The sequence below is a fragment of the Boleophthalmus pectinirostris genome, unplaced genomic scaffold (assembly GCF_026225935.1).
Source record: "Boleophthalmus pectinirostris isolate CB_2022bp ecotype Guang Dong unplaced genomic scaffold, ASM2622593v1 HiC_scaffold_6, whole genome shotgun sequence".
Lineage (NCBI taxonomy): Eukaryota > Metazoa > Chordata > Actinopteri > Gobiiformes > Gobiidae > Boleophthalmus > Boleophthalmus pectinirostris.
In genome coordinates this window covers 30,740,129-30,767,607 of record NW_026571447.1, presented here as the reverse complement: position 1 = coordinate 30,767,607, position 27,479 = coordinate 30,740,129, and the positions used below count along the sequence as shown (strand labels likewise).

The 27,479-nt window shown below is 38.2% G+C and overlaps 2 protein-coding genes across 2 annotated transcripts; both read right to left on the bottom strand.

The window, feature by feature from the left end:
• Positions 1-731: 731 nt before the first annotated feature.
• opn9 (opsin 9) lies at positions 732-12,687 on the bottom strand. Its single transcript, XM_020928123.2, has 7 exons — positions 12,597-12,687; positions 8,375-8,525; positions 7,024-7,163; positions 5,755-5,893; positions 4,125-4,239; positions 3,250-3,333; positions 732-1,109 (listed from the first exon to the last, which is right to left on the bottom strand). Exons 1-7 carry the CDS (start codon positions 12,685-12,687, stop codon positions 732-734), a joined length of 1,098 nt encoding a protein of 365 aa, XP_020783782.2.
• A 5,447-nt stretch (positions 12,688-18,134) lies between these two features.
• Positions 18,135-25,747, bottom strand: gapdh (glyceraldehyde-3-phosphate dehydrogenase). Its single transcript, XM_020928058.2, has 12 exons — positions 25,665-25,747; positions 25,399-25,444; positions 22,994-23,093; positions 22,557-22,663; positions 22,102-22,192; positions 21,610-21,725; positions 21,192-21,273; positions 20,505-20,656; positions 20,345-20,423; positions 20,011-20,094; positions 19,590-19,687; positions 18,135-18,441 (listed from the first exon to the last, which is right to left on the bottom strand). Exons 2-12 carry the CDS (start codon positions 25,419-25,421, stop codon positions 18,372-18,374), a joined length of 1,002 nt encoding a protein of 333 aa, XP_020783717.1. The 5' UTR covers positions 25,422-25,444; positions 25,665-25,747; the 3' UTR covers positions 18,135-18,371.
• Positions 25,748-27,479: the final 1,732 nt, after the last annotated feature.

Below are 27,479 nucleotides of genomic sequence, written 5' to 3'. Positions count from 1 at the left end.
TACAGTTAGATGCCTATAAAACATAAATTAGTGCACCAAAGTTGGGCTTCAGTATTACATATCTAAAATGATAATGGGTTTGTAATTAACCACATTTTTGTTATTCAGCACAATGGTAAATGGTTGTTCAATGGTCAAATATGTCACCATGTTTAACCAAATAAAATGACTGAAGATGGAAATTAGCCACGCTGCCTATAATCTTTACATATTTACATTTTTAATTTTCATTAATATGTGCTGTCCCTTTACAAATAAATAAATAAACACAATAAACACAATTCGGAAATCCCTTGGTGAGCTACTTGTAAGCTGGTGGAGACCTACTGGTAGTTCCTGAGCTAGAGGTTGGAGACCCTGGCCTACACATTACAATAATTGAACAAAAAAGTCACGAGTATTTTTATATATTTATTATAAACTAACCTGATTTGTTCATCTCTAGAATAAAGACATCCCAGTCCTGCACATATCCATTGGGTTCAGAATTATGAAAAATTATGGCTGTTGCAATTAATAATTTAAAATTTTTTATCACAAAATGTCGCCCATAACAAGTTGAAACCCATGATTAGAGCGTACATGCCTCTATAAACCATAAGTCATATTCATTCACATTTGTTTTAGATATTTTTTGTCATAGTCGTTTGTGCTCTCTCAATGTGCTCTTTTGAATAGACATACTTATACTGGAGTGAACTGGATGTGTTTTTCGTCTCTGGCGCCTCCTATCAGCTTTTTCCTCGTCCAAACACCATCTGATACAGACTGTCCCTGAACTCTCTGTGCATGATCTGATAAATGATCGGGTTCATCATACAGTGGGATTTGGCAAACAGCGCGGGGATAACAGTGACCACAGGAGCCAGACTGGACTCAGGGCTGCTCGTAGTTAGTCCCTGGTGAGTGGAGAGAGACGTGTTGCTCCATTTTCCAGGGTTAAAGTGTTTGTAGGACTCTGTGGAGGTCCAGTTGAGGACGGAGTTGATGATGGGGGCAGGTGTGGGTGCAGAGAGGGGGTCTTCTCCGGAGAGCAGGGCCGAAATGAGGGACACAGAGGCGTAGGGCAGCCAGGCCACGAGGAAAGCAATGCACACAACCACAGCCATCTGCAGGAGAAATAACACGCTGTCTGTAACATGGCTCAAAAACTATATAAAACAATGCTCTAGTCAAAACGAATCCCATTGATATGTCAGTGGATCAGTGTTTCTCAAACTCCACAAGCTCCCTCTGGTGGTAAGCAAGGTCCTCTACAGTTCTAATATTTGCTGCTGCTACTTTTCTGCTACTTTTTGGTCCTTCTTTGGGTAGTTTGTTGGATATAGGTGCTGTTGCGAGGCCCCCTTTTGTTCAGTCTCTACATGCTGCTGTTAGGCCAATTAATACACAGCAATAATGTGTCCTACCACAACTCTGCAGACGACACTCAGATCTATGTCTCACTGGCAGCAGGAGACTGTGGACCAGTGGATTCACTCTGCAACTGCATCCAACAGATCAGTGTGAGGAGGCAAAACAACTTTCTCCAGCTAAACTCAGACAAGACACAAGTCATAGTGTTTGGTCCACAAAAACAAAGAGACAGTGTCAGCAGTCACCTCAGAGATCTCAGGGTAATAATAAACTCAAACTTGAGCTTTAAGAGCCACATCAAATCAATAACACCTGCAGTCTTTTACCAGCCTTTTCTAAAAAACATAACAAATATAACAGGTAACTGTCTAAAGCAGACTTGAGAGAGTTATCCATGTGTTTGTCTCCAGTAGGTTAGATACCGTAAAGGTCTGCTCACTGGCCTCTCCAAACGAGCTGTGAGACGTTACAGAACATCCAGAACACTGCAGCTCAGGTCCTGACTCGAAGTAGGAAGCACGAGCACATAAATCCTGTGCTTAGGTCTCTGCACTGGCTCCTCTGGCTCAAGAGAATAGACTTTAGAGCGGCTCTGCTTGTGTACAAGTCCCTCCATGTCCTCCCACCAAAGTACATCGGTGACATGTTAGTGCCACATGAACCATCTCACACTCTGAGGAGCTCAGGGATCGGTCTTCTGCTGGAGACCAAAGTCAAATAAATCTGCCTTGCCTAAGATAATTTCAGTCCTAACCTTTTGTTGTTTCTGGGTGCAGTGGGTCCAGGCCTGGCTTCAGAGTCCAGGTTGTGATATAGTTAAACGTTTGGGGGAAATTCTGATTCTTGCGGGTGATGATCCTCCAGGAGCAGCTGCAGTGTATGGCAAAAGTGGGTGGATGGATTGCTCAGTGAAATGTAACAGTGGAGGCAGGAGTGCAGGCCTGATAGTGCAGTAACAACCACGTGACCTCCTGACACCATACACTCACACACTGGCACCTGTGCGCTCAGATAGGCTTAACTCCACCTGGCCCCATTTGGCCAAACTAAATGTAGGTCACCCAAAGAAACAAGAATGACTCCTGCAGGTACCGAAGCAATGATGTAGTACCCAATTTTATACCCGATTTAGAACCACTTTAGGTTTAAAACAAGAGTATTCTACCTGGAATAGTCTTGTCAATGTTTTCTTAGGTGCTTCCTGGTGTGAAAAGGTTGGAGAGCTGATAGTACAAAGAAACTGGAATCAATCTGTGCATCGATATAATGCTCCATACCTCCTCCATACCACCAACATGTTTTTGATAAATAGAGACTGAAAATTGTAAATAAGTATTGTTACATGACCTGTCTAACTCACATGGCAGATGTTCGACGAAAAAAGCCTTTGTCAGATATTTTTCTTGCTTTGGACCACAGTACTGTACTGTTTTTTTAATTTAACCAATCGCTGCTATTTGGTCGTGACGTATGTAATGTGCCACTAACGGGGCTAACTGGTATATTAAGCTTTTCCCAAATCTCGTAGGAAGAAGGGCAATAATGTCTTTTCCCTTAATAAAATTCACCAAACATTCTCTTTGTTCCAGCTTTAAATCCTTGATCTCAGGAATCATTGCCAACACAGATGTATGACTCTTTGCTGATTGGCTGGTGCCTGAACTCACACTTCCAGGGTTCTTGCAAACCGTCTAGTGTATATCAATTCCTGAACTCGTCGCTGGAGAAAAATGAAATTGAGCGGAAGCACTAGGTGGCGCCAGCCTGGCTACTTTGCATTTGCACCTCTACAAGAATTTTGGTGTGCGTTTTCTGTCTTTTGATGACCTCTCTAACTAACAGTGTTAAGATATCGACTGTATTTTATAAACTCTGGGGAAAAAATAGAAATACCTTTGCGAGTTTGAGATCTTTGGTGCTGGTATTGGAGACAAAGGAGCAGGGAATAGACGCCAGGGCACGATTAGAGATGTAAACCTGGAAGAAAGGAGGGAGACGTGTTTGTTCTGTGTAGTAAAAGCAGTAAAAGCAGTAGGTGAGCTTCATAAGGCTATTTCAAAACAATAATTTACACTTGTATAGCACTTCATTTCTTTTTTACCTCCGCCAAGGAGGTTATGTTTTTGCCGGCGTTTGTCTGTTTGTTTGTTTGTTTGTTTGTTTGTCTGTTAGCAACATAACTCAAAAAGTTATGGACCGATTTTGATGAAATTTTCAGGATTTGTTGGAAATGTGAAAAGGAAGAACTGATTTCCTTTTGGGGGTGATCCGGAAGAAATCCTGGATTCTGGATCACTTTGAAATTTTAGTTAACATTGTGGTAAATGGGGCCAAAAATTTTGTTTCTCAATATCTCGGTTAATTATTGACCAAACCCCATGAAATTTGACTCAGGGATGGACAATGGGATCCTCTTTCATATTCCAAAGGCTGATCCAGATCTGATCCACAAGACTGATTTTATCGCAATTTATATAAAAAATGGGGGTAGTCCTTGGCGGAGGTCTGCGCTCTCTGAGTGCTTTTCTAGTTAAATTTGTGTCCAGCACCTGCTTGTCTCTACGGACACCAAAAACTAGTATATTTCAAGTTGTAAGTCACATCTGTGGAGAGGCGATCTTGCTCACAGTATGAATACATGTTTTTTGACCATAAAACCTCCATAAATTTTATATACATGGTAACTACGATGAGATGGCTCCTTCAGCAGAGTACTTTTAAACACTGGCAGTGCAATGAAAGCCGTAAGCAGATGTTGTGGCCCAAACCTTGATCAGAATGGCCAGATATGAAGTGATGATGGTGACTGTGGGTAATCCAAAACCAAAGCACAGGAAGAGGTACACATAGAGACGGTCAATGTGCGTTGTCTGGATACTCCACCTGGAAAACACAGTCTTTGTATCACTGACACAAAACAACAAACATAGGATTCATAGATTTAAATGCAATGTAGAGGTTTGGAGTAACCTTGAACAATGAACAATTTTTTTTAGAGCCATGTTAGAGTAGGACTGGGTGATATAACAGTTAGGGTTGTCCAAAAATATACCCAGATACTACAATACTAAAAGTGGAAAGATTAAGCAAAGAATATGACTCATAATTCTAAGATCAGAAACAAAGCCCTCTGGAACTCATTGCATCTCTTCTGTATTTTCTGTTATTTCTTTTTATCTTCACTGACTCTTTTAATATTTGTTCTGGATGATACAGTTGTAAATTTTTTATGTTTTTTTTACATTTACATTTTCCAATTACATTGGATTGAAAATGTGGTTGATGTAAAAGTATGTCTTGCTGGTCAGATGTTCTTGTACATTGTTATACTTTTGTTTTTTGGTTGTTGTTTTTTTGAGAATAAACAAGATTGTGTTGTGTCTATAATCAAAAGCAAAACTCTAGATTAATATTTTGAATCATATGTATATTTTTCCCCAGGCAAAGCAATAACAAGCAGTCTGAAAAGTTACATACTGCATCTTTAAATCTAACCTAATCAAAAATCTAGATTAATATTCTGAATTAAGTCATTTTGGGAGAGGCTAGATATTGTATAAACAGCTCTTGAGGACGAAATAGGTTTTCATGTGTACTGCATTGCATTCAGTCTGAAAGTGTTTTTTGTCAGAGAATCAGTAAGTGCCTGTTAGCATGCTGGTTGTTAGCATTTCCGTGACGGCAAAACTCAGCTCTGTGCTCTTTAAATTGTGAAAAGTGCTTATAAACTCAGCACAGTGAATAATTAAGAAGCTCAGAAGGAAAGTGAGGAATGACTTTGGACGACTACAAACACTGCAAAAACTCAAATCTATTCAAGTTAAGATGACTTGAATTAAGAAAGTTTTATCATGACTTGAGTAAATTTCACTTGACAAGTAAAATTGTCTGCCCGTGGAACAAGACTTTTTGTACTTAAAATATGAAAACACATCTTGCTACACTTAAAATAAGAAAAACTACAACTTTTTTGCACTTAAAATAAGAAACAAAATGAAATGTTGCTTGAATTAAGAAAAACACACTTATTCCATTGGTAGATCATTTTACTTGTCAAGTTGAATCGACTCAAAATGGTCTTAATTTAAGTCATTTTAATTTACCTACATATTGTTTTTTTCCAGTGAATAGTTTGTGTTTGGACAAAATAAATCTTTGTCCTAATAAATCTCACAATTTGCAAGTAAGACGGAGTGCAGGATTTTTCTCCATGTTCTTGGGCTGCTCCCTCTCCTCCAACGCACCCGTCTCAAGTAATTGATGTGCGAAGTTGTCATTCTTTTATACCAGTGAATAGTTTAAAATGAACTAGTTTTTCATGGGTTGACAAAATTGAAAGAAAAAAAATGATAATAATAATAATAAACCCAATCTGCAGCCCTCCTGAATGCCGGTTACCAGTCAACGGTGCAGCTGGTTCCATAAGGTTCTGGTCTGTAACGTCCAAACCCAAAAGCCGGAAGTGAAGCCCAGAACACAGTGTACAGCCAGATGACCAACATGCACAAGAACGCATGGAGGTTGTTGACCCACTGACCTACAAAAAACAAACAAACAAACAGAAACAGCCAATCACAACCAAGATTCTCTCCTCTGATGGTGTGATGGGACTTACAGATTGCCTGTCCGCACCTCCCTTTAACTGACCCTGACCTGCACAAAACAAGCCATCGATCTTGATTAAATACTTCGTGACTTTTTGATAAAACTTGACCAGTATCGATCAATATTGATTTAAGGACAAAAGAAAGGACATGAAAAATAGGTCAGCTGTTTAGTGTGGTATGAAAACGCACATAATACGCCAAATTATGGATTCACTGTGGACGTTTAGCCTCATAAATTATTTACAAAGCAGTAAATGGGGCATATGCAAAATAAAAGCAGATATTTACAAGAACTGAAGTCTGATTTTGCATATTACAGTGATCAACAATAAAAGAAAAGAGAAATATAGCTATAGATAGAGAGATAAAGAGAAATGTATATATAAGGTTATGCATATGATTATATTGATACATTGCAGCAGTCTTTAATATTTCCTGGGGTCTAAAGCTAACTAAAGGTTCTGCTCTGTCTGAATCCTGTTAGACTTTAATGTGAGCTTTATTTTAACACAATCTGACAAAAAGAAGCTGGTTAAAGAAGTCTCTCTCGGATATAATTACAGCATTAGGCAACAGTTTTTCACTTAGTCACTCTTGTCTCTTTGTAGAAAATCAAAAAGGTTCCTGAAAATGTGCTTAAGTGTTTAATTAGACTTTGTATTTTTTTCTTGTGTTCAGAGAATCTTAAAACTTTTTTTTGACAGTTTTTCCTAATGTGTGTATTGTGTCAGCATGGCAACTGCTGAACATTCTGCCATAGAGACACACGTAGAACACCACCACTGCAAAGTATCAATAGAGAGAGATTATTTGTTGTTATTTGTTAGTTTGAAGTATACACACACACATCTAAATGAGTTAAAACGCCTTATTAACACACATATTTTCTCGGTCTAGGTCTTTTTTTTTGCAGTGTATGACTTTGTAAACTTGACCAACAATATCAGCGCTCAAGGACACCTGTATGAATTAAAAAATGTGACAAAAACATAGATAAAGGAGGCAGATTCTTGCATAGAGTACATGAGGTATCCTCCTAAAGCCACGTTACCATAGTTACCATATCTTAAGCAGCAGATTTTCAGGCAGCGGTCCAGAGATATGAGCGAGGTGCTGATGAGAGAGCCGATGCCAAACACAGAGCCCTGAATCCCGTACAGAAGACACCCGGTCTCCCCGAAAATCCAGGCGTGGCTCAAGCTAAAACAGAACCATATAATTATCGCTCATCTGTCTCCATGGAAACGAGCAGGTGACATGAGAGGCATGTTTTTCAAAGTATGTTTAGCCTCAAATAACGGAGTAAGTACAATGCATGATTACAAGTTAGAGATGTGTAATGCCATTCTGGAGAACAACCCAGGCAAAGCAGTAACTAACAATCTGAAAAGTTACAGAGTGTATCTTTAAATCTATTTATAGTGAAATGCTAAACTCTAAATTAATATTCTGAATAAAGTAATTTTAAGAGAGGCTAGAAGTTGTATAAATAGCTTTTGTGGATGAAAAAAATCTGCTGTGTACTGTATTGCATTTAATAAGAAAGTGTCTTTTTTGTCAGAGCATCAGGAAGTGTGTTTATTTGTGGGAAAATATTATATACAGGGTGTCCCAAAAATCTGACATAAAGTCCATAAGTCCATACAAAACTTTGCATATAAAACATCCATATTTAAAATCAACAAAATTAATAAAATGAAGCAAGTTGTACTTATATAAAATAGTGTGAAATGAAAGTGGTTTCTTGTCCAGTATTTTTACAGCTTTTTAAAAAAAGGTTTGAGTTTTGTGCCAACAGCAAGTGACCATGTGGTTATGCAATCCTCTATATGAGACACAATCATGGAGTGTAAAAACATTCACACCACATAGAGAGTCATGAAGGATCTTACCTGTCTAAAATTCACTAAGTTAAAATTAACAGTTTTATTTTATTTTTGTTTGTTTATTTTTATTATATTTTATTTTTGCTCTGTTTTCAGGTTGAACCGTTCACTCCCAAATGAAAACTCATTGTGTGTCTTGGAATCTGCTCGCACACAGTCACCCAAGACTGTGCAGAGTGCCTTCAATGCAAAATTTGAAAAAAATGGGCAAAACATTTGGACGTGGTATGAAAAGTTTAAAGAGGAAGGCCAAAGGATCTGGTAGACCATCATCAACATCAGAAGAGAAGGTCGAGCAAGTTTGTGAAAAACTCTTGTGAAGCTCCAAGAAGTCCATAAGGAGAACAAGTTTGGAAACCCAGATTCCTTGAATGATGGTTTGGCTTACCAGATCCTTTGTTTGGCAGGAGTCTAAACAGCAGGTGAACCAAAAGAGGGACTGGTGGTCACATTAATATTTGCTACATTTTTAAGCTATTATTACTGGACTATTACATATCTATTGTTTCATTTCATCTTTCATACCTGGAGATGATGAAGAAGGGCACTCCCAGGACGCTGAACCCAAAATCACACAGGGCTAAATTGACAGTGAGGAGCTCTGCAGGTTTGATTTTGCTTCTTTTTCTGTAATAAACTGCAAGCACAGCCCCATTTCCACACACGGACGACACCCCTGCAATTCATAAAAAACACACAATTACTCATATTTAACACTTGCTTATTGGCGCACAAAACACTCCTAGGAAGACGAATGAGCGGCCTTGAATGCTGAAGAAGAAAGGGACCATTGTTGGGTCAATAATTGTCTTCTGAGGTGTTGCTACACAAATGGAAAGCTTGGGCAAAAATGTGTTCGGAGAAGAGACAAAAGCTTCACTGGAAATCATTAAAGGCTTTTGTCCAATCACAGCTTCTTTATTGCTATGGAGTTATTGAGTGATGTTTACCTAGAATGATTGTTACAATAGTCTAAAAGCTGAAGTTAAACTGTACACTACCACTGAATACTCTATATGTATCAAAACAAGGACCAGCCACTACCAAATTATCGTTAAATGTCCCATATTACGTTATTTTCTGATCTATGTTATAATGTTTCCTCATCAAAAGCAGACCTACAGTTGTGTTTTGTTTCATTCACACATGTTTAATACACAAATTCTGCAGATTTAGGATGAGTTCTTCTCTCAAACACAAATCAAGAAGAGCTAAATTGTGTTTTTAATCTCTGTACACCTTCACTAGAATCATTTGGATAATTTCAGTCCTGGAATTGTCAATCTGTACTGAACAAAAGGTAAAAAGTTGCTGTTAACTTGAAAACTAATGCTTCGTCAACAAAGCACCTTGAGCTTTGGAGACACAGAATAATAATACAGGATTACTCAAACATGTGTGAATGAAACAAAACACAACTCCAGTTATGTTTTTGACGAGGTAACAACATTATAACATGGCCTCAAGCTCACAAGAGTCAGTTTTGCTTACTATAGGATCTTTATTGTTATCTCCTCTGACCGTGACCTGGAGGCAACAAGCCATCGATCTTGACAAAATGTGACAACATGACAAATATCTATCAGTACTGACTGGATTGTGTTAGAAAACATGAAGATATAGGTACTACTAGAGATGTAACAATAACCAAATCTCTCAGTACAATATTTGTCATGATATGCATCTCACGGTACAATATTTACTGCGATATTTTGGAGAGGCTGATTTAATTGTAGATAAGACACATTTCTGATTTTAAAATATCTTGACAATATTTTTTATGTGAATTATTTCTGTTATAATCCCAAGAATTTATTTAAAAAACATATTTCTTCATGTTGTGTGCACTGACATGAATCATGGGATATGTAGTTCCCTACATTCATTTTAAATGAATAATGGAAAAAAAGGATAATGGACCATTTCCCTTTTCTGTGACTTAAACTGCAATGCAGGACTGAAACAGGATTAAAACAGGTCTAAACCAGCGCTAAACCAGATCTAAACTGGTCTCAGTCCTAGTCTCAGTCCTAGTCTCAGTCCTAGTCTCAGTCCTGGTCTCAGTCTCAGTCATGGTCCTAGTCCTTTCTCAGTCCTAAACTAGGACTAAACCAGAACTGAACCAGGAGTGTCGGGACTGACCCGGACGCGACTGTCAGGTGATCAGGAAACCTGGGACCAGACCAGGACCAGACCAGGAACCTGAAACCGGGACTGAGACCAGGACTGAGACCGGGACTGAGACCTGGTTTAGTCCTGTTTTAGTCCTGGTTCAGTCCTGATTCAGTCAATATGCAGCGCAAAAGTTCAGCATTACAGTTTAAGTCACAAAAACGGGAAACAGCCGTTATCTGTTTTTTTCTATTATTCATTTAAACACAAAATAAAAAAAAAATTAAAAAAAGAATCGTTATCTGTTTTTTCATTTTGGTTTTGGAGACAAATAATGAAGAAAACAGTTGGGTTTTTTTGTTTTCTTAGTTTTTGGTTTTATATTGAAAAACAAATGAACGAATGATACACGGATTCCCAATGTTTATAAACTGTTGCTTCTATAAAATCATGCATTTAAACAAAGAAACTTGTAATTCGATATATTGTGACAGCCCTCGATAATATTGTGAGACTTTTGACGATACAACATCACGATATTTCAGTTATTGTTACATCCCAAGGGACTAAATATGTTTTTTGTAGTATTTACTTTTAAACTGCATATACACTGATTCTACTTTCTACTTCTACTGTTCATTGCTACTTTTCTACAGCAACTTAATAATAGAAATCATTTATAAATAATTAATGTGAAGGGGAAAACATAATATGATTTAATATGGATTTTTCGTAATCTGTATCTTTGATACAAAAAGTACACTAAATAATTAAATGCATGAATAAATAAATAGTATCTGGCAGCACTTTATTTACAGCACAGCAGCAGAATGGTGATTAAGTGTAATTACAAGTATTATATTGTAATTATGCATGAAAACAAAAGTATTATTATTTCATGGTAGAAAGAGCCCCATTACGATCAAAACTATAGATTTGATCACAAGAAAAAAGAAAGAAAAATAAATACACAATAGATATCATAGGATGTGTTTGTACCAAGTTACTTTAAAGTTTATCGCTTTAAATGTTGTTGCTTTGTCTGGAATGTTCCACAGTATGACATTAAACATTTCTATCTTCACAGAGACGAATCCAGACGAAGATACAAGTCAGATCTGTGGAGAGGCGATCCCGCTCACAGTCAGAATGCTTGTTTTTCTAGGGATTTTTGAGCTATAAAACCACCTGTAATTTAATAAATTTTTGTGAGATACTGTAATGAACATATCTAGACAGACTGTGGAACATTCTAGACAGAGTGATGACAGATCCATAGAAACAAGCAGGTGACAGACACCCAATCAAAAAGCTACATGGTGCACCTTCCAAATACACATTGGAAAAAGCAATATCTAGGTAAGTTAGAATGACTTAAATTAAGAATATTTTACTTTATTTGAGTCGATTCAACTTGACTAGTAAAATTATCTAATAGGGGTGTAACGATATTCAAGTCTCACGATACGATAACGATATTTATTGCGATATCGTGGAAAAGCTCATGATATGGTGGACATTATCCAAATTTCTCAGTACGATATTTTCACGATATACATCTCAAGGTTCAATATTTATTGCAATATTTTGCGGAGGCTTAGAAACAAAACTGTTAATCTGCTACTTTTTCCTCTTAAAATGCCTTAACAAGACTTAATCCAAAGAACTAAGACTTAAAAGTGCTTAGAACTGTTATTTCTTCTTGTAGTCTGCACTGAAATGGAGCAAAGGATCATGGTCTATGTAGTTCCCTTTTTTCTTTCTTTAAGATATTGCTGCACCATAACTCTTAATTTAAGCAGAGACTTGTAATTCGATATATGGTGATGATCCACGATATTATTGTGAGAACGTTGATATCACGATATTTCGGTTATTGTTACATCCCTATTATCTACTAATGGAATAAGTGTTTTGTTTTGTTTTGTTTCTTTTCTTAATTCAAGCAACATTTGATTTAGTTTTTAATTTTAAGTGCAAAAAGTTGTTGTTGTTTTTCTTATTTTAAGTGTAGCAAGGTGTATTTTTATGTACATTTTAAGTACAAAAAGTTTTATTCCACTGCCAGATCAGTTTATTTGTCAAGTGAAATTGACTCAAATCATGATAAAACTTTCATAATTCAAGTCATAACTTAACTCTTAACTTGACTAGATTTTATTTTTTGTAGTGCATCAAAAGATCACAATTTTAGACCGATTAAATTAAATAGATTAAACTATGACAAAACAAAAACAACTCAGATCTGGATAAAGAAATTCTGAACTGAAGTCATTTTAACTCGTATAGGTTTTGTTTTTGCAGAACTGGTGAAATATTAAAGGTGCATTGTATAACTTTTCTAGTGGAGGGTCACCATGGAGATGTTCCACAGTGTGACATTAAACAGCTCTACCTCATGTTTATTAAATTACAGGTGGTTTTATGGCTCAAAAATACATCGAAAAACAGGTGATCTAACTCTCCACAGGTCTGACCTCCATGAAGATAGCAAGGTTTAAAGCCATATTGTGAAACATTCCAGACAAATGGATAACATCTCCATGGAGAAAAGCATTTGAGAGACCCTCCACGAGAAAGGTTACACAATGCACTTTTAGCGTTCACAGCAAACCAACGAACAAAACGCTTTTACCTGTGAAGATGAGAAACACGGCGATGAGCAGGTCCGCCGATGGGGACAGCTTGGACAAAAACTGTGGCTCTGTGGAGGTAGAGACGCCCATGGGTGCAGGGTGAGGCGCTGAGGAGAGCACCCAAAACACAAGAGAGCAGAACCATCAAAGAACTTCAAATGATTTAAAGTATTTCCTTCAGGGCAAATACAGACACGCACGGGGTCATCGAAGTCAAGGAACTGAAGAGGACTCAAAAACTCAAGTCACAAGACACTTCAAAACAAATGTCCCGTCAATTATTGCTCGAGATGTTTTGTAATTTTGTGTAAATAAAATAATAAATGAAACGTCTTACCTTCTTTGGGGTCTGTCGTCGTTCGGTGAAGACGTAGTTGTGGTGCTGGGCGTTTTAATCTCGTGTTAAAATCATGTTTTATTGGTCTCTATGGCGATGATGGATGGTGTTCCCAAGAAGTAGTCCTTCAGCTGGAGCAGCGATGGACAGATAAAGACGAGTGCATGTGTGTGAAAGAGAGAGAGAGATGGGTCAGAGGGAGGGAGGAAGAGAGAGGAGAGAGAAAAAGAGAGTGTGTATATGTGTAAAAGAGAGAGAGATGGGTCAAAGGGAGGAGGGAGAAAAGAGAGAGAGAGGGACACTAGGGAAGGTGGGAGAGAATGAAAGAGAGTGAGGAGGTGGAGTGGAGAGAAAGAGAGAGAGAGGTGGGTGTAGGGTAAAAGAAAAGAGAAAGAATAGAGAAGGGGAGATGGATAGTGAGAGAGAGAGAAAGGGGGGATGGGGGGACAAAAAGAGGGAGAGAAAGGGAATGGAGAGAGAAGAGAGAGAGAATGAAAAGAGAGAGGAGAGATGAGAATGGATAGAGAGGGGGAGAGAGAATGAAAGAGAGAGAGAGGGAGTGGAAAAGAGAGAAACAATCGAGAAGAGGAGATGGATAGAGAGAGAGTGAGATGGGGGAGAAAAAAGAAGAGGAGATGGATAGATAGAGAGAGGGAGAAGAAAAGTAAGTGAGGGTGTGGAGAGAGAGGAGGGTGGAGGGTAAAAGAAAAGAGAAAGAATATTGGAGGGGGAGATGGATAAATAGAAAGGGGGGCTACAGAGGAAGGGGGAGAGAAGAGGGGATGGAGAGAGAAGAGAGAAAATGAAAGAGGGACGAGAAGTGGAAAGGGGAGAAAAGAGAGCGGAGAAGAGATGGGAATGGATAGAGAAAGGGAGAGAACAAAAGTAAGAGAGGGAGTGGAGGGTAAAAGAAAAGAGAAAGGATTGAGAAGAGGAGAGAGCGAGATAGACAGATAGATAGATAGGTAGAGAGAAAGGGGGAGAGAAGAGGGGATGGGAGAAAAGAGAGAAGAGAGGAGATGGAAATAGGGGAGAGAGAAAGAGGGAGAGAGAAATAGGATAGATAGACAGATAGATAGAGTGAGTGAGGGAGTGGAGAGAGAGGGGGAGAGAAGAGGAGAGAGAGAGAGAGAAAAGACAGAATGAAAGAGGGCAGAAAAGAGAGAGAGAGAGAGAGAGAGTGAAGAGAGAGAGGGGGGATGGATGGTAAAAGAAAAGAGAGAAAGAATAGAGAAGGGAAGATAGAGAAAGAGCGAGAGCGATGGATAAAGAGAAAGGGGGAGAGAAGAGAAGATGGAGAGAGAAGAGAGAGATGGGATGGGAATGATAGAGAGAGGGGAAGAGAGAGAGATGAGGTCCAGAGAAAGGAGAAGGGAGAGAGGCGAGGACAGAGGTCAAGATGAGGTGTTGGAGAGAGAGAAGCGAGAGAGGGAGAGGAAAGAGGGAGGGACAGATGAAAACAGAGAGGGGTAGATAAAGAAACTGAGGCGGAGAGAGGAGAGAGAGTGACAAAGGGAGAGGTCAGAAGATAAAAATGGGTCAGTGGGTAAGTAGAGAGAAGTCAGCAAGCAAGAGGCCACAGGTGGAGAGAGAGAGAAGGAGGTAGGAATGAGGGGAAAGAAAGAGAGAGAAGGAGGAGTGGAGGAATTGGTGAGAGGGAAGAAAAGAGAGAGAGAGAAGCCTGCTATTTATCACCTCTTTTAGGAGCTGTCACCCCGAGGTTTTTGGTTTTGGATAATCACCTTACAGGGCCATTTGCGTAACGTGGAAGTTTCTTTTATTAGATTTATGGATTGTTGGTTGTTCAACGTCGACAGTGAGTGATCATTATTGTGTACTGTTTTGAAATGTACACTTAAGATGCGTATTTACTGACAGTGTGCATGCGATGAAAACAACCACAAGGGAAATGGCTCTGTCCAAACAGTTCTGCCCTACAAATGCAGAACGGCGTAACATCGTGTTTGGTCAAAAATTAGATCATGCCATTTTGGGCATATCAGAAACCTCCTCCTTTATCACGTGAATAAATATTGTGAAAAATATTGAGATCAAAATTGACCTCTGACTTATTTGTTGTCATGCAAAGGCAAAAGGCAGTAACAGTGCATGCTTTGTTTGTGATTTAGTTAATAATATACAGTAAGTTTTTTTAAATTCCAACCTCTCGCCTCCTTCTTTTTGTCACGTCCTTGGCACAGAGTCTTAACACATTAAATAAATAAACCTTTGTATTCAATTATACTAAAATTATCTTTAATGTGAAAGTATTTTGTGCATTTATTCATATTGTACATATTATACTGCAAAGTCACTTCTCTGTCAAACTGTTTAACTGTGTAAGACCTTGGTGAGGTGTTTTTCTTATAATGGATGGAAGTCTGGTGAAAATTAAGAACATAATGATCGTGTCAGTTTCTGCCTTTTGCCTTTACACGACTCCTTATTTTTGGCTCATGATACAAAGGCAGAGAACAGGAACTGACAAATAAGAGTCAATTTTGCACTTAATATTTTTTGCATACATATATTTCTTTATTATAGCAACTAGCTGTCAGATATTGGGAGCCCTACCTATTACACTTTTGTCTGGACAAAACAGAAACTTTGAAGTCATTTTTCTCAGTTTCACACCCTGGCAAATTGAAGTCTTTTGACTTTGTAGGGCAGAGTTAGCCAGGCTGGAGTCACCTAGTGCCTCTGCTCAATTTAATTTCTCTCCAGCAACTAGGTCAGGAATCAGAATACACTAGAGGGTTTGCAAAAACCCCAGAAGTACAAGTTCGGGCACCAGCCAATCAGCAAAGAGCCATTTATTCAGTGTTGTTAACAATTCCCGAGATCGAGGATTTAAAGCCAGAACAAAGAGAATGTTTGGTGAATTTTATCAAGGGGAAAAACTTTATTGTCTTTCTTCCTACGGGATTTGGGAAAAGCTTAATATATCAGTTAGCCCCGTTAGCAGCGCATTACATACGTCACGACCAAATAGCAGCGATTGGTTAAATGATAAAAAGTACCCGCCTACTGTTGAACAAACAAATTCTAACACTGTGAGGTCAGATAGTTTCTACAAATTGAAACCAGCTGATGAATCAGGCTAGGGCAGAGCAGGCAAATTGTTAAAAGTTTATATGACTGACCAAGTTACTTATAAATCTTACATTGTTTATGTCAAATAAACCATTCTGAAATCAATCAACAGAGAAACTTAAAAGGTTAAAAGGAAATTTATATGGAAAAAAATTACATAATGTTTTCTTATTAGTATAAGTTGAAATAGGAATAGTCAAGTCATATTACCAAAACATTTCTAGCTCAAGATGTTGAGATGGGTCCCCTGCTCCTGACATTTTGCCCTATAGCAGCACTGAAGAATGGGTCAAATGCAAAGGACAGATTTCCCTACAGGGACAGAAAAGTGTATCTTGTTTACCATGTTACACAACTGCAGATTTCTAACAAACACCACTGGGGAAAAACAGCAGGAATAAAAGCCTGGTTTTCCTGTGGGCACAGCTAACTAAGCAGTTCCATGTCAAGTAAACAGAGTGCAGAAAGAGCCCACACAGTCGGTGGGTGAGGAACCGCTGTGTTTCAGATGACATCATGTCATTCAATAGGCAAATAATCTTTAATACACATGGGGGCACTTACAATTAATGTAGTTAAATCCTGCTTTTTGTTCTAATACAGTGAGTTCTTGTGTCCAGTTAATAATAGTCATTATTTGTATTGTTTGTTTTGTGTACTTTAAATAAACAAAACTTAAGATAAACAAAATCCAATTGTTATATTATCTGCCCTTTCTTAAACATGAAAATAACACACAAATATACAGGTTATGGTTTAGACACTGGTTTTACTATAACCTGCAACATACAACACTACAAGTATAATATACACATATTACATATTTTTTTTATTATTCAATTCATATGATTGGATTGTTATTGCTTGAAAATTGTTTGTAAATAATCAAGTTCAACATTAGTGCACTTACTTTTTAGATATTTCATGAAAAGGTAAAATAAAAAAAACTGTGTCTTGCCCCCATCAGGGAGAATGGCATCATCTCATTCTACAACCTGATTAGAAAGAATCAGGTCTGTTTGTCATACTCCCTGATGGGGGCAAGAGACAAAGTTCCTCACTGATTATATTGCTCTTTGATGAGAAATTTTAAAAAGATTAATTCACAAATGTTTTTCTATTAGTGACAATACCACAGATCTCACTCTATTACAAGAGAAGTCTGCAATTTAACATGATTGATTTTAACTCTAGATGTTGTTATGTCATCTGAAGTCCAGCAATTACCGGTACTAGAGGGTAAAAGAGGGTTTTTTTGTTTTGTTTTTAATATGAACTCTGCTTGTACATTTCTGAATATTAAACCATAAAAATGCATTGAGCAATCAGAATTGATTAAAGAGTGATGTGCCTCTGTCTCTTCAGTCTTCATCATTACTGATCTTTGACATTTTCAAACTCCCTGCTGAGCATCGTGGGTAATGAAGAGGTCAAAGTTTAGATTAATAAAATGTTTGGATTCATTTTAAAACATGCTGCAGGCTCTGCACCGCTGCCACGTTGGCTGTGCACCTTCTGTCAAGTGGATGCATTGTGTCCTTAGGCAAGACACTTCATCCACATTGTCTAGTATGAAAGTGGTGTGTGCATGTGAGATGTTAGTGGTCCGAGGCGCCGATGGCACAGATTGGCAGCCTCGCTTCTGTCAGTCTGCCCCAGGGCAGCTGTGGCTACAGTAGTAGTTTACCACCACTGAGTGTTGAGTGAATGAATGATGAACTGTAAAGCGCTTTGGGGATCTTGAAAAGGTGCAATATAAATGCAATGATTAATATTTTAGGAAAAACTCTGATCCACCTTGTGATGTCATGTGTTGTGTGTGGCAAAGTGTCAGTATTGAGCAATTTTTTGTCAGAACAAAGTAGCTATTTAAATTTGGGACGTGCAGTTTAAATGAACTCCAGCAACTACTGTTTTAAGTTTATCGGAAGCGAGATTTCATGGGGAAAGGCAATTAAGAAGTTTTGTTAAGATCGAAAAATGAACTCCAAATTCTAGCCATTAATATTATAATTGGATAATGAAATCGTTCTAGGAGTATTTCAATGCATAAATGTTGGCAATTTATATAGATCTTTATGGAAAAAACAAAACTCAAAGTCAGAAGTTTTCTCACAAACAGAGGACTTTTATTCCACCATTGGCAGAAGACTCACTCCTTCACCATCGTACACAAGAACAGAATAGGGAATTCAACTTCAATAAAAAAAACAAAACAATTGGTCACCATTTTGAATCTTTGAGTGGGACCTTTGCTCAGGCTTCACATGGGGTCAGCAGTCATCACGGTTTACAGTTTCTGGTATTTGAATGTGGACTGAGGTCAGGCGAATGGGGGCGGAGCTTACTCCTTGCCCGCCATGTGGGCCATCAGGTCAATGACGCGGTTGCTGTAACCGAACTCATTGTCGTACCTGTCAAGACAAAGGGCAAGCTTGTGAGAAGAATTGAAATTAAGAGATGGAAGATTTTTATTGTCCAAGATAAATCTACATAAAAGATAGAATAGTTTCAAATTTCAAATGATGAATTATACGTTTTTTTTAATAGAAGGACCATTTTTCTGTCTGTAAAAGCTTATAATTTGTAGACAAGACCAGACTTTGGAGAGCTGGTTGGGTTCCCATCCTTCTTGAGGACATTTCATAGACCATTAACTTCCTGGAGACTGATCTTAACCTTAACCCCAGCCCTAGTACTTCACATGTTAACCCTAATCTCTAATCTACTTCAACCCATATCTCAAGTTTAAAACCATGTTGAGCCAATAATAAAGGATTTATGTCACGGGGACCAGATTTTTGTCCCCATATAAAGGAAGGCAGGTCTTGCAATTTCATAAACCCTTCTTCCTCTCTTCTTCTGCAAATTCGCACTTCACTGAAACAGGATAAATCATACCACTCTCTCACTACAAGACTCAAGTCTGACCAACAGAAGGAGTGGGTGGGGAAAAGTGTCTTGGTTTAAGTATAGAACTGAATTAAACAAAACATGAGTTATCAACATTGTCCTCCTGACCTAATCCTTCCCCTTCTGCAGAGATTTTGTGTTTTGTCAGTACCATCCATTTTCTGTGCTGTTTAAAAGGTCCTGTATTACATTAAGATTCTTGTGAGCTTTAAGTTATGTCAGAATGTTGTTACCTCATCAAAAACCTGGAGTTGTTTCGTTTCATTGACACATTTGAGTAAACCTTTAATATTGGTCTACATCTGCACTGTTCCACCTTGTGATAACATGAAAATACATCTTCATGACAACAGCTACTTTTATTTTTTGATCAGAAGAGATGGGTCGTTCCAGGTCTGAAATATTCAAATGATTTTAGTAAAAGTGCATGCACGTCCTGTATTACCACATGACATCACAAGGTGGGACAGAGTTTAAGAGAAGAACACCTAAATAAAGCCTAAATATGCAGGTTTTGTGTGTTAAACTTGTGTGAGTGAAACAAAAACAAAACTCTGGGTATGTGCTGATGAGGAAACAAAATTATAACAGATTAGAAAAATATAATATTGGCCCTTTCAGTTCCTGTTCTCTAGTTAAAGAGACGTACCATGTGACCAGCTTGACAAAGTGGTCGTTCAGGGCAATGCCGGCACCAGCGTCAAAGATGGAGGAGTGAGTGTCACCGTTGAAGTCTGTGGACACAACCTGGAAAAGACAAGAGAATTTAGTTAAAATTCACTCCAAGAACTAAATATTTAAAAAGGGGTTTAAATGAGTTTTAATTCAGTTAAAATACACCAAATTATTTCAGTAGCTTGAACTTTTGATTTATTTACAATTTTACTTCATGACCATTTTTTTATTATTTCAGATTTTTCCAGTCATAAAAAAATTGTATAAACTTAGACCTACAAACTAAATCTAAACTTAGATAAACTATTCAAAAAAGTGATTTGATTTTTGATTCAGGTGGACATTTTTAGTGCATTTCTGTCTGAATGCAAATGTTTAAAGTTGTATGGACATACCTGGTCTTCTGTGTATCCCAGAACACCCTTCAGAGGACCGTTGGCAGCATCTCTCACCACCTTCTTGATGTCCTCATACTTGGCCTGTACAAATTATCCAGGTTAATCTTATTATAGAAAAAAAGTCTTTTAATGTCTATTACAAAAAATAATTGAAAATGAGTAAAAACTATTGTTCTATGCATTTTATAACTTATTTCACTTAGTTGTTTATGTTTCATTCATCAGTTTTACAAGATAAATTAATGTCTGCGTGTCACTTTTAATTTAGTTTATAAATATGTTAAATTAAGTGGATGGAGGTAGATTATTGTAGAATATAATGGGCACTTACGGGCTTCTCCAGACGCACTGTCAGGTCAACCACAGACACGTTGGGTGTGGGGACACGGAAAGCCATGCCGGTCAGTTTTCTGTGGCCAAAACACATCATTACTACAACAGTCATGTTTAACATTAATAATTTCGTACAGCGTGTTTTTTTAATCACTGACCCGTTGAGCTCGGGAATGACTTTGCCCACAGCCTTGGCGGCTCCAGTGGAGGCGGGAATGATGTTCTGGCTGGCACCACGTCCGTCTCTCCACAGTTTTCCAGAAGGTCCATCCACAGTCTTCTGGGTGGCTGTGATGGCGTGGACTGTGCTCTGTGACACAAATACAAATCACCACATTTACTTCCCCTGCATAATTTTAACACACATGCCTGTAGTTCATCACTGGTGATTTTTTTCCTAAACGGCAAAACGTGAACATCTAACCTTGGTTCAAATTCACTTTCTAGTCCAATCACTCAAATCAACAGAAATCAATACAGATCTTTATGACAAGTCACCTGCACGATTACACAGAAATGTAAAGATAAAAACCATGCTTTGAACATTTTATGCCATACTGTGGAAAATTCTAGCCAAAGGAACAACATTTCCATAGATATAAGCAGGAATAGGCCTTGCTTCAGGTCAAAAGTCAGCTTTGTATAAAGGCAAGTCCATTCAGCGCTCAGACAGATGCATATTTTCTACATTTTTCAGTGCAATATAAATAAGTAAAACATGCCTTTTGTACATTTGACCTTAAACATTGGGCTTTAATACATGACTTACTTATAGATACCAAACAATGTATGTATGTATGATTTTGTTCCAAGTTGACTGAATATGACAAAGATTAAATTCTTACCATCAGACCCTCAATGATGCCGAAGTTGTCGTTGATGACTTTGGCGAGAGGAGCCAGGCAGTTTGTGGTGCAGGAAGCATTGCTAGAAGAAAATATAGAACTTATAATTTGCATTATAGAGATGCAACTGATATGAAACTGCATTTTCTGCCAGTGAGGTCAGTATATTGAATGTTAAATATTTTACCTTTCAAACAGTCAAAAGTATGAATGAGCTGATGGAGCCAATGTGTAATCATCTAAGCCACTGGTAATAAGATTTACAGATTAAAATATCCTGAACATTGTCAGTCAATTTATCTGACATTGCATCCAGTGTCTAGGAGATGCTATGTGCGTGTCCTTGATGTTTATAGATTTCTGATGGATGGCTCTGGTGAAAAACAGTTCCCGAGTCAAGTCTCCTCCGTCCTCTTACCTGACAACCTTCAGGGAGTTGTCGTACTTCTCGTGGTTGACGCCCATCACAAACATGGGTGCATCTGCGCTGGGGGCAGAGATGATCACCCTCTTGGCACCGCCCTTCAGATGAGCCTAACATCAGAGAAGACAACATTTAAAAACAATGCTGTATATCATACAATTCAACAATTAATTACTAGGCCTATCCACAAAAGTTCAATATCAACATCTGTCACAAGAAAAGTGAAATCATTTTATCACAATAGCTCCAGAAATTGGTTCCATGAACTCCTAAGATGTGATTGTTGTTGAAAGAACTATAAGTCTTAGGGATAATATGGCAGGTTTGTGGACCAAATTTTTTACTATAGGGTTCACAGTTTTTGGTCATAATTTGGACGTTTCTTCTGAAAGCTGAACCTGCCCCATAGCACTAACATTCTGAAGTCTTTTCATGTTGATACATTTTACAGTACATTGTGTCTGGCAGTGCATTGTGGGTACGTACAGAGGCCTTCTCGATGGTGGTGAACACACCAGTGGACTCCACCACGTACTCGGCTCCGGCCTCACCCCATTTGATGTTGGCGGGGTCCCTCCTGCAAAAAGAAAAGCAAATTTTAACATGTTCCAAAATAAGGATGAAAAAATGTCTTATTGAAAAATTAAGTCCCTCAAGTAAATTAAATCTAAAAATGTACATGGGTCAAAACTACTCAGAATAAGACTCAGGTTCTTATTTCAAGTAATTTTAAGTAATTTTGATATTCCCTTTTGCTGCAAATGGTCATGAAAAACATTAAAGGTATGAAGAGAGGCGAGCCCACTCACAAAAAGAATGCATGTTTTATTTCCAAGTTTTAAGCAACATGTACAATATACATACAATTGGATACAATTCCTATAGAGAGATAAGTGGCAGGCAAAGACAACAAAGTGCAGCAGTAAAAACAGTGGACTTACTCGTGGAAGACGGAGATCTTCTGTCCATCGATGACCAGCTTGTCGCCCTCAACCTTGACTTCACCCTTGAAGCGGCTGTGGGTGGAGTCGTACTTGAACATGTAGACCTTAAAACCAAACAAATGTGATATTAAAAACTGTATTTGAATTAAGAGGACATATGTTAAATTAACTTTTATGAACATTTACCCATGTTACAACACTGCTCCCTCATTAGCTCACTCCGTTATATTTCAACTGATTTATGCATGTTTGAGTAATGATGTATTGTCCTGTATTTGAGGCTTGAGTGCTCAAAAAAAATCCTGTTTTCACCTACCCCCTATCTGTGACCACTGCTCTGAACTTAAATGTGATTATTGAAATATTTTAACTAATATTAGGCCTAATTTCCCAGAGTACAAAACTATAATCTTCCAAATCATCTTCATGCTCACCATGTACTCCAGGTCGATGAAGGGGTCGTTAATGGCCACAATCTCGACCTTCTTGGAGTGGAAGGCAGCGCGGGTCACCAGACGACCGATGCGGCCGAATCTGAAAATAATGAGACAAGTGCTGTTAAACAAATGCGTCACTAGAGGGAGCAAAACACACACACAACTCTACTCTCATGTGACTTGGTACATTTGAAGCCAAGAGTTATAAATACTACATTACAGCCAGGGCTGTTCCCTGGCCACTGGAGCTGGTCTATTCCAGAAGATAAAGCCAACTACAGTTTTGTGAATGATTTGTAATAAAATCTAAACACTATAAGATATGAAGTTATGTTTAAAAGGATGTCTGGACTGAGAAAAGCCAACTAGACATATGGTTTGCATTATGGTTTACACAATTTATGTTTAAATAGAGAGATTTAAAGTTCAAAGTTCACATTTCACACACAACCAGCAGCATGAAGATTTGAGAAGACTGACATATGCTGCTAAACTAATAAAAAAGAGGTAAAAACTACAGGGTTAGCAGGTTTTATACAGAATAAGACCTGGCATTTTGTCGGTTGTAGGGAAAAACGTTGCATAAATAACTGCAGATTTTGCAATTTGCCAATTATGACATTTCAAGTTGCAATTTAGATTCGATTGTGGTACATAACCCAATTCAATTATATCACAAAAGATCCTCGTTAGGTGGACTGTGCATAAAATTCAACTGGCTAAAATAGCACTTGGAACTCAATATGTTAGGAGCAAAGTATTTAGTAAGTATTTTTCTTGCTTATATGTACACTGTGGTCCAACGAAAGAAATTATCTGATTGAGACCCTTTCACGAAGCCTAATCTGAAATAAGTTTTGGATATGAGCCACCTGAGTGTGCAGTTTTCAAAGTTGCTGTATATAGATTTTTACAAATTGTATTGTTTTCAGTTTACAACAACATTTGACATTACATTTATCTCTTTAAAAATCAAAGCAAGTGTTGAGTCATCATTTTATGTTTTAATCCAACTTTGTGCATTGAAAGTGAAGTGGAAGATTCTAGAGGATTTGCACCTCTAAAGGGTATGTAGGTGTATGTTCCTTTCTTGTGAAGCCTTGGTCAGAGTCAGATGGCCAGTTCCAAATTTGCCCCCCCATGACATTCACTGGTATTGTTTGGTTTATGTGCTACTTAAAGGGCACGCATTTTAAAGCTGGTCTTTTCTGTAACTGGATCTGAGCTGCAGAGAAGAGCTAAAGGCCAAAGTTCAGGGGGAGGACCCATAGGGGGCGTTGCATTCTGGACATTCAGCTACTGTCCTGGACGACCTGGGAGGCTAAAGTCGAACTTAACCGGTGATGTGAATACTCTGATGACGCCATAGATGAAGTTACTTTTTAACCTGGGTTTCCTCTAACGCAACTCCTCGATTAAAAAAGAGGATTACCTACCAAATCACAAATGTCAATAGACTCTGCTTTGGCTCCAAGAATAAAAACTCTCCTGTTTTGATCTGATAAGACTCAGTGTTATGTATTACTGTTTTTTATGTTTTTAAAATTATTGTTCTTTACTTTAGTAGAGTCTGGGAGTTGGGTCATCTTAAAAAGTACTAAAAGAAATAAAATGCATTGTAATGAATATTGACAAAGGGAGAAAGTGTGTGGACACAAACTCCACAATACACCTGTGCAACATGAGATTACAATTTTCATCTTGCAAGAAACTAAATAAATTGCTAGTGTGCTCCATCTGACAGAGCTGCTGAAGAGTATAATAAATATTTGCATATATTATTTTGAGAAATGCTGCATTTGGGTTTCAGAAGCAATGTTTTGGTCTTCATTCAGTCTTGGATAAATGTTATTTTGACTAATAATAACTACATTTGCACGTTTTGTTTACGTTAACTGAACTTTGTAAAGGGTGTATATTAAAAAGTTGCAATATAATCGTCATTTTAATATTGAACTTTTCTCTCATATCGTGCAGACATGTAGTGGGCCTGCCCCTGTGTCCTCCTGAACCACTGCCCACATTGTTATCGGCTCAAAGTTCAAAGTTCAAAATGTGTCTGTCAACATGTTTGCGTCAGAACATTGTAAGACATTTCTTTGCAGTTCTCAAGGTTAAAATAAAACCTTAACAGGGACATTAGAAGACTTTTACAAGCTCCTCAGGTTTGTTTCATTTGAGATAAAAAGTATGACTCAAATTCTCTACTATGTTTGAGGATCTAACCAGTCATTCAAAAAGGCATCTGTGAAGGCTGGATAATAATTTTAAATGCTTTTGCACAGTGGCTCTGCTGACTCCAGAGAGACTAGGCTTAATGAGAGTATTTATAATCCAAGTGTGCATTCAGCAGTGATGTCTACAGTTACAGTTCTGCAGTTATGTGTGGACAGTGCTCTTACCCATTGATGCCAACTTTCACCATTTTGCCTGAGTGGGTCTTGTCCTCTGAAAGCAAGAGAGAAAAAGACAAAAATCATTCACTTTATAGAGTCATCGTGCAACTTCCTTTTAGTTTACAGATGATTTACAGCTCAACTTTGACTATTTATCGACGAAATATGCAAAATAAGTCCTTAAAAAGTTGCTCAACAATATCATGCATGTAGTTTGCGTTTTTGGTTTGCATAAATCACGCAGTAAAGCCGTGGTAAGGTGCAGTTTTTACCGTTTGTGAGGTGCTCTGTCTTGTGTCTCCGGGTGAGTGGGGGAGAACACGGCGTAGCGGCGACTTTTTATGTTTGACCAGGCCACGCCCCCAGGCCACGAGCACGCTGCGTCCTGCCACGCCCCCTTTATATGTCAAGGTCGAAACTGCACAAAATGTGCAACAAAACATTATAGAAGAAAGCACGAGTGTCCATCTGTTTAAGTTATGTGTGCAAGTTGTGTTTTTAAAGGGTTGGTGCAGCTAATTCTTACTGTTTAGACACTTGTTGGATGTTTAATTGAGTTAATTGAAAAATGAGATTCATTATGACCTTTGTAAATAGTCAGGAGGGGAAGGTCAGAGAAGGGGAGGGGTTGAAATACAGGGAGGGAGAGGGAGAGAGAGAGGAGGGGGCATGATGGGAGACAGAGAGAAAGAGTGAAAGAAAGAAAGAAGGGAGGGGGAGGTGAAAAGAAACAGCGAGAAGTAAAGAGGGGAGGCAGGGAGAGAAGAAGAGAGGAGGGGGAAAGCACTCTCACCAGACATATAGAAGGTTCTGGGTTTGATTCCCGAGCTTTCTGTCTAGAGTTTGTGTTTCTCCTTGTGTCTCTGGACTCTCTGGTTTTCCCCATCAACCCAAAACATGAACAATAAGTCAAATTCTACAGCTAAGGTAGTCATGATGACCCAGACTACCTCAAGATCTGGAGGTGGACCTGTGCTCTACACTGCTCCTAACACTGGCACTGAAGGCTGGTCTAATGCAAAGAACACATTTTTCTATGGGGACAATAGAGTGTAACTCAGGGGTCTCCAACCTTTTGAGTCCGGTGAGCTACTTTTACAAAACGAAAGTGCCAGAGAGCTCCTTATTTTAGCAGTGGCAAGAAATTGATTCAATATAAGAGGACAGGCCTTAGATGTACAGTATAAAACATTAAACCATTATCCATTTATTCGGGCACAAAGTTCAAAATAACACATTTACAGTTGTAATTAATCAGACTTGAATGATTTAGTATAATATGTATAATTCAGAAATCCTTTGGCAAGCTACTTGTAACAGGGTGGAGAGCTACTGGTAGCTCCTGAGCTGCAGGTTGGAGAGCCCTGGTGTAACTTAACCTTCAGTGGGAAAGAGATAAACATATAGTTAGAACATATAGATAGAAAGAACAATGTACAGACTGCAAAGAAAAAGAATTAGGGATGGGAAGAAATAATAAAGATAGTGATGGGGTAGAGGGGGCTGGCAAAAGATGGAGAGGGGGAAGAGGTGAGGAGGGATGAGGACAGAGCCAGCATTGGATCAAATCTCTGCCTCAGTCTTTGACATTTACTGTCCAAAGACCACGACCCTGAGTCCAGCTCCTCTTCAGCTCCTCTGGTCTGGACTCAGGCTCCGACCACCTGTTACGTCACCACAGTGAACTTTGAGTCTGAGCTGTTTTGTGTGCTTAAATGACACTGTGTACTATGGAAGGATATATAGGCCATAACATATATGATCACGTTAAACCAAGTTTGACTGAAATATGATGCAGACAAGTGGTTCTCAAACTTTTCTTAGATATTTTTTTTTTAAAATATTTGACATTTTGAGTATTACCAGATCTAAACCAGGTCTAAAACTATTAAAGCTTTAAACTATAGAGCTATAGGTCTAAAACAAGATTACACAATCGCTACAGGTACCACACTTTGAAAACCATTGACATAGACCTGTGTTTATTGATGTTATTTTGTTTATCCATCACCTGCTTGTCTCTATGGAGATATGCTTTGTCTGGAATGTTTCACAGTGGCATTAAATCTCTATTTTTATTCAATTAC

What these genes read in the sequence shown, in the direction of transcription:
- opn9 (XM_020928123.2), bottom strand. Translation starts at nt 12,687, where the DNA reads ATGGGCGTCTCTACCTCCACAGAGCCACAGTTTTTGTCCAAGCTGTCC. An exon ending in CCCTTCTTCATCATCTCCAG is followed by an intron (nt 7,164 to 8,374) that starts GTATGAAAGATG and finishes GTTCTGTTTTAG; the next exon opens with CTTGAGCCACGCCTGGATTT. An exon ending in ATCTGGCCATTCTGATCAAG is followed by an intron (nt 3,334 to 4,124) that starts GTTTGGGCCACA and finishes CCTTTCTTCCAG; the next exon opens with GTTTACATCTCTAATCGTGC.
- gapdh (XM_020928058.2), bottom strand. Translation starts at nt 25,421, where the DNA reads ATGGTGAAAGTTGGCATCAATGG. An exon ending in GCATCATTGAGGGTCTGATG is followed by an intron (nt 20,657 to 21,191) that starts GTAAGAATTTAA and finishes TTTGTGTCACAG; the next exon opens with AGCACAGTCCACGCCATCAC. An exon ending in GTCATTCCCGAGCTCAACGG is followed by an intron (nt 20,424 to 20,504) that starts GTCAGTGATTAA and finishes TTTTGGCCACAG; the next exon opens with AAAACTGACCGGCATGGCTT.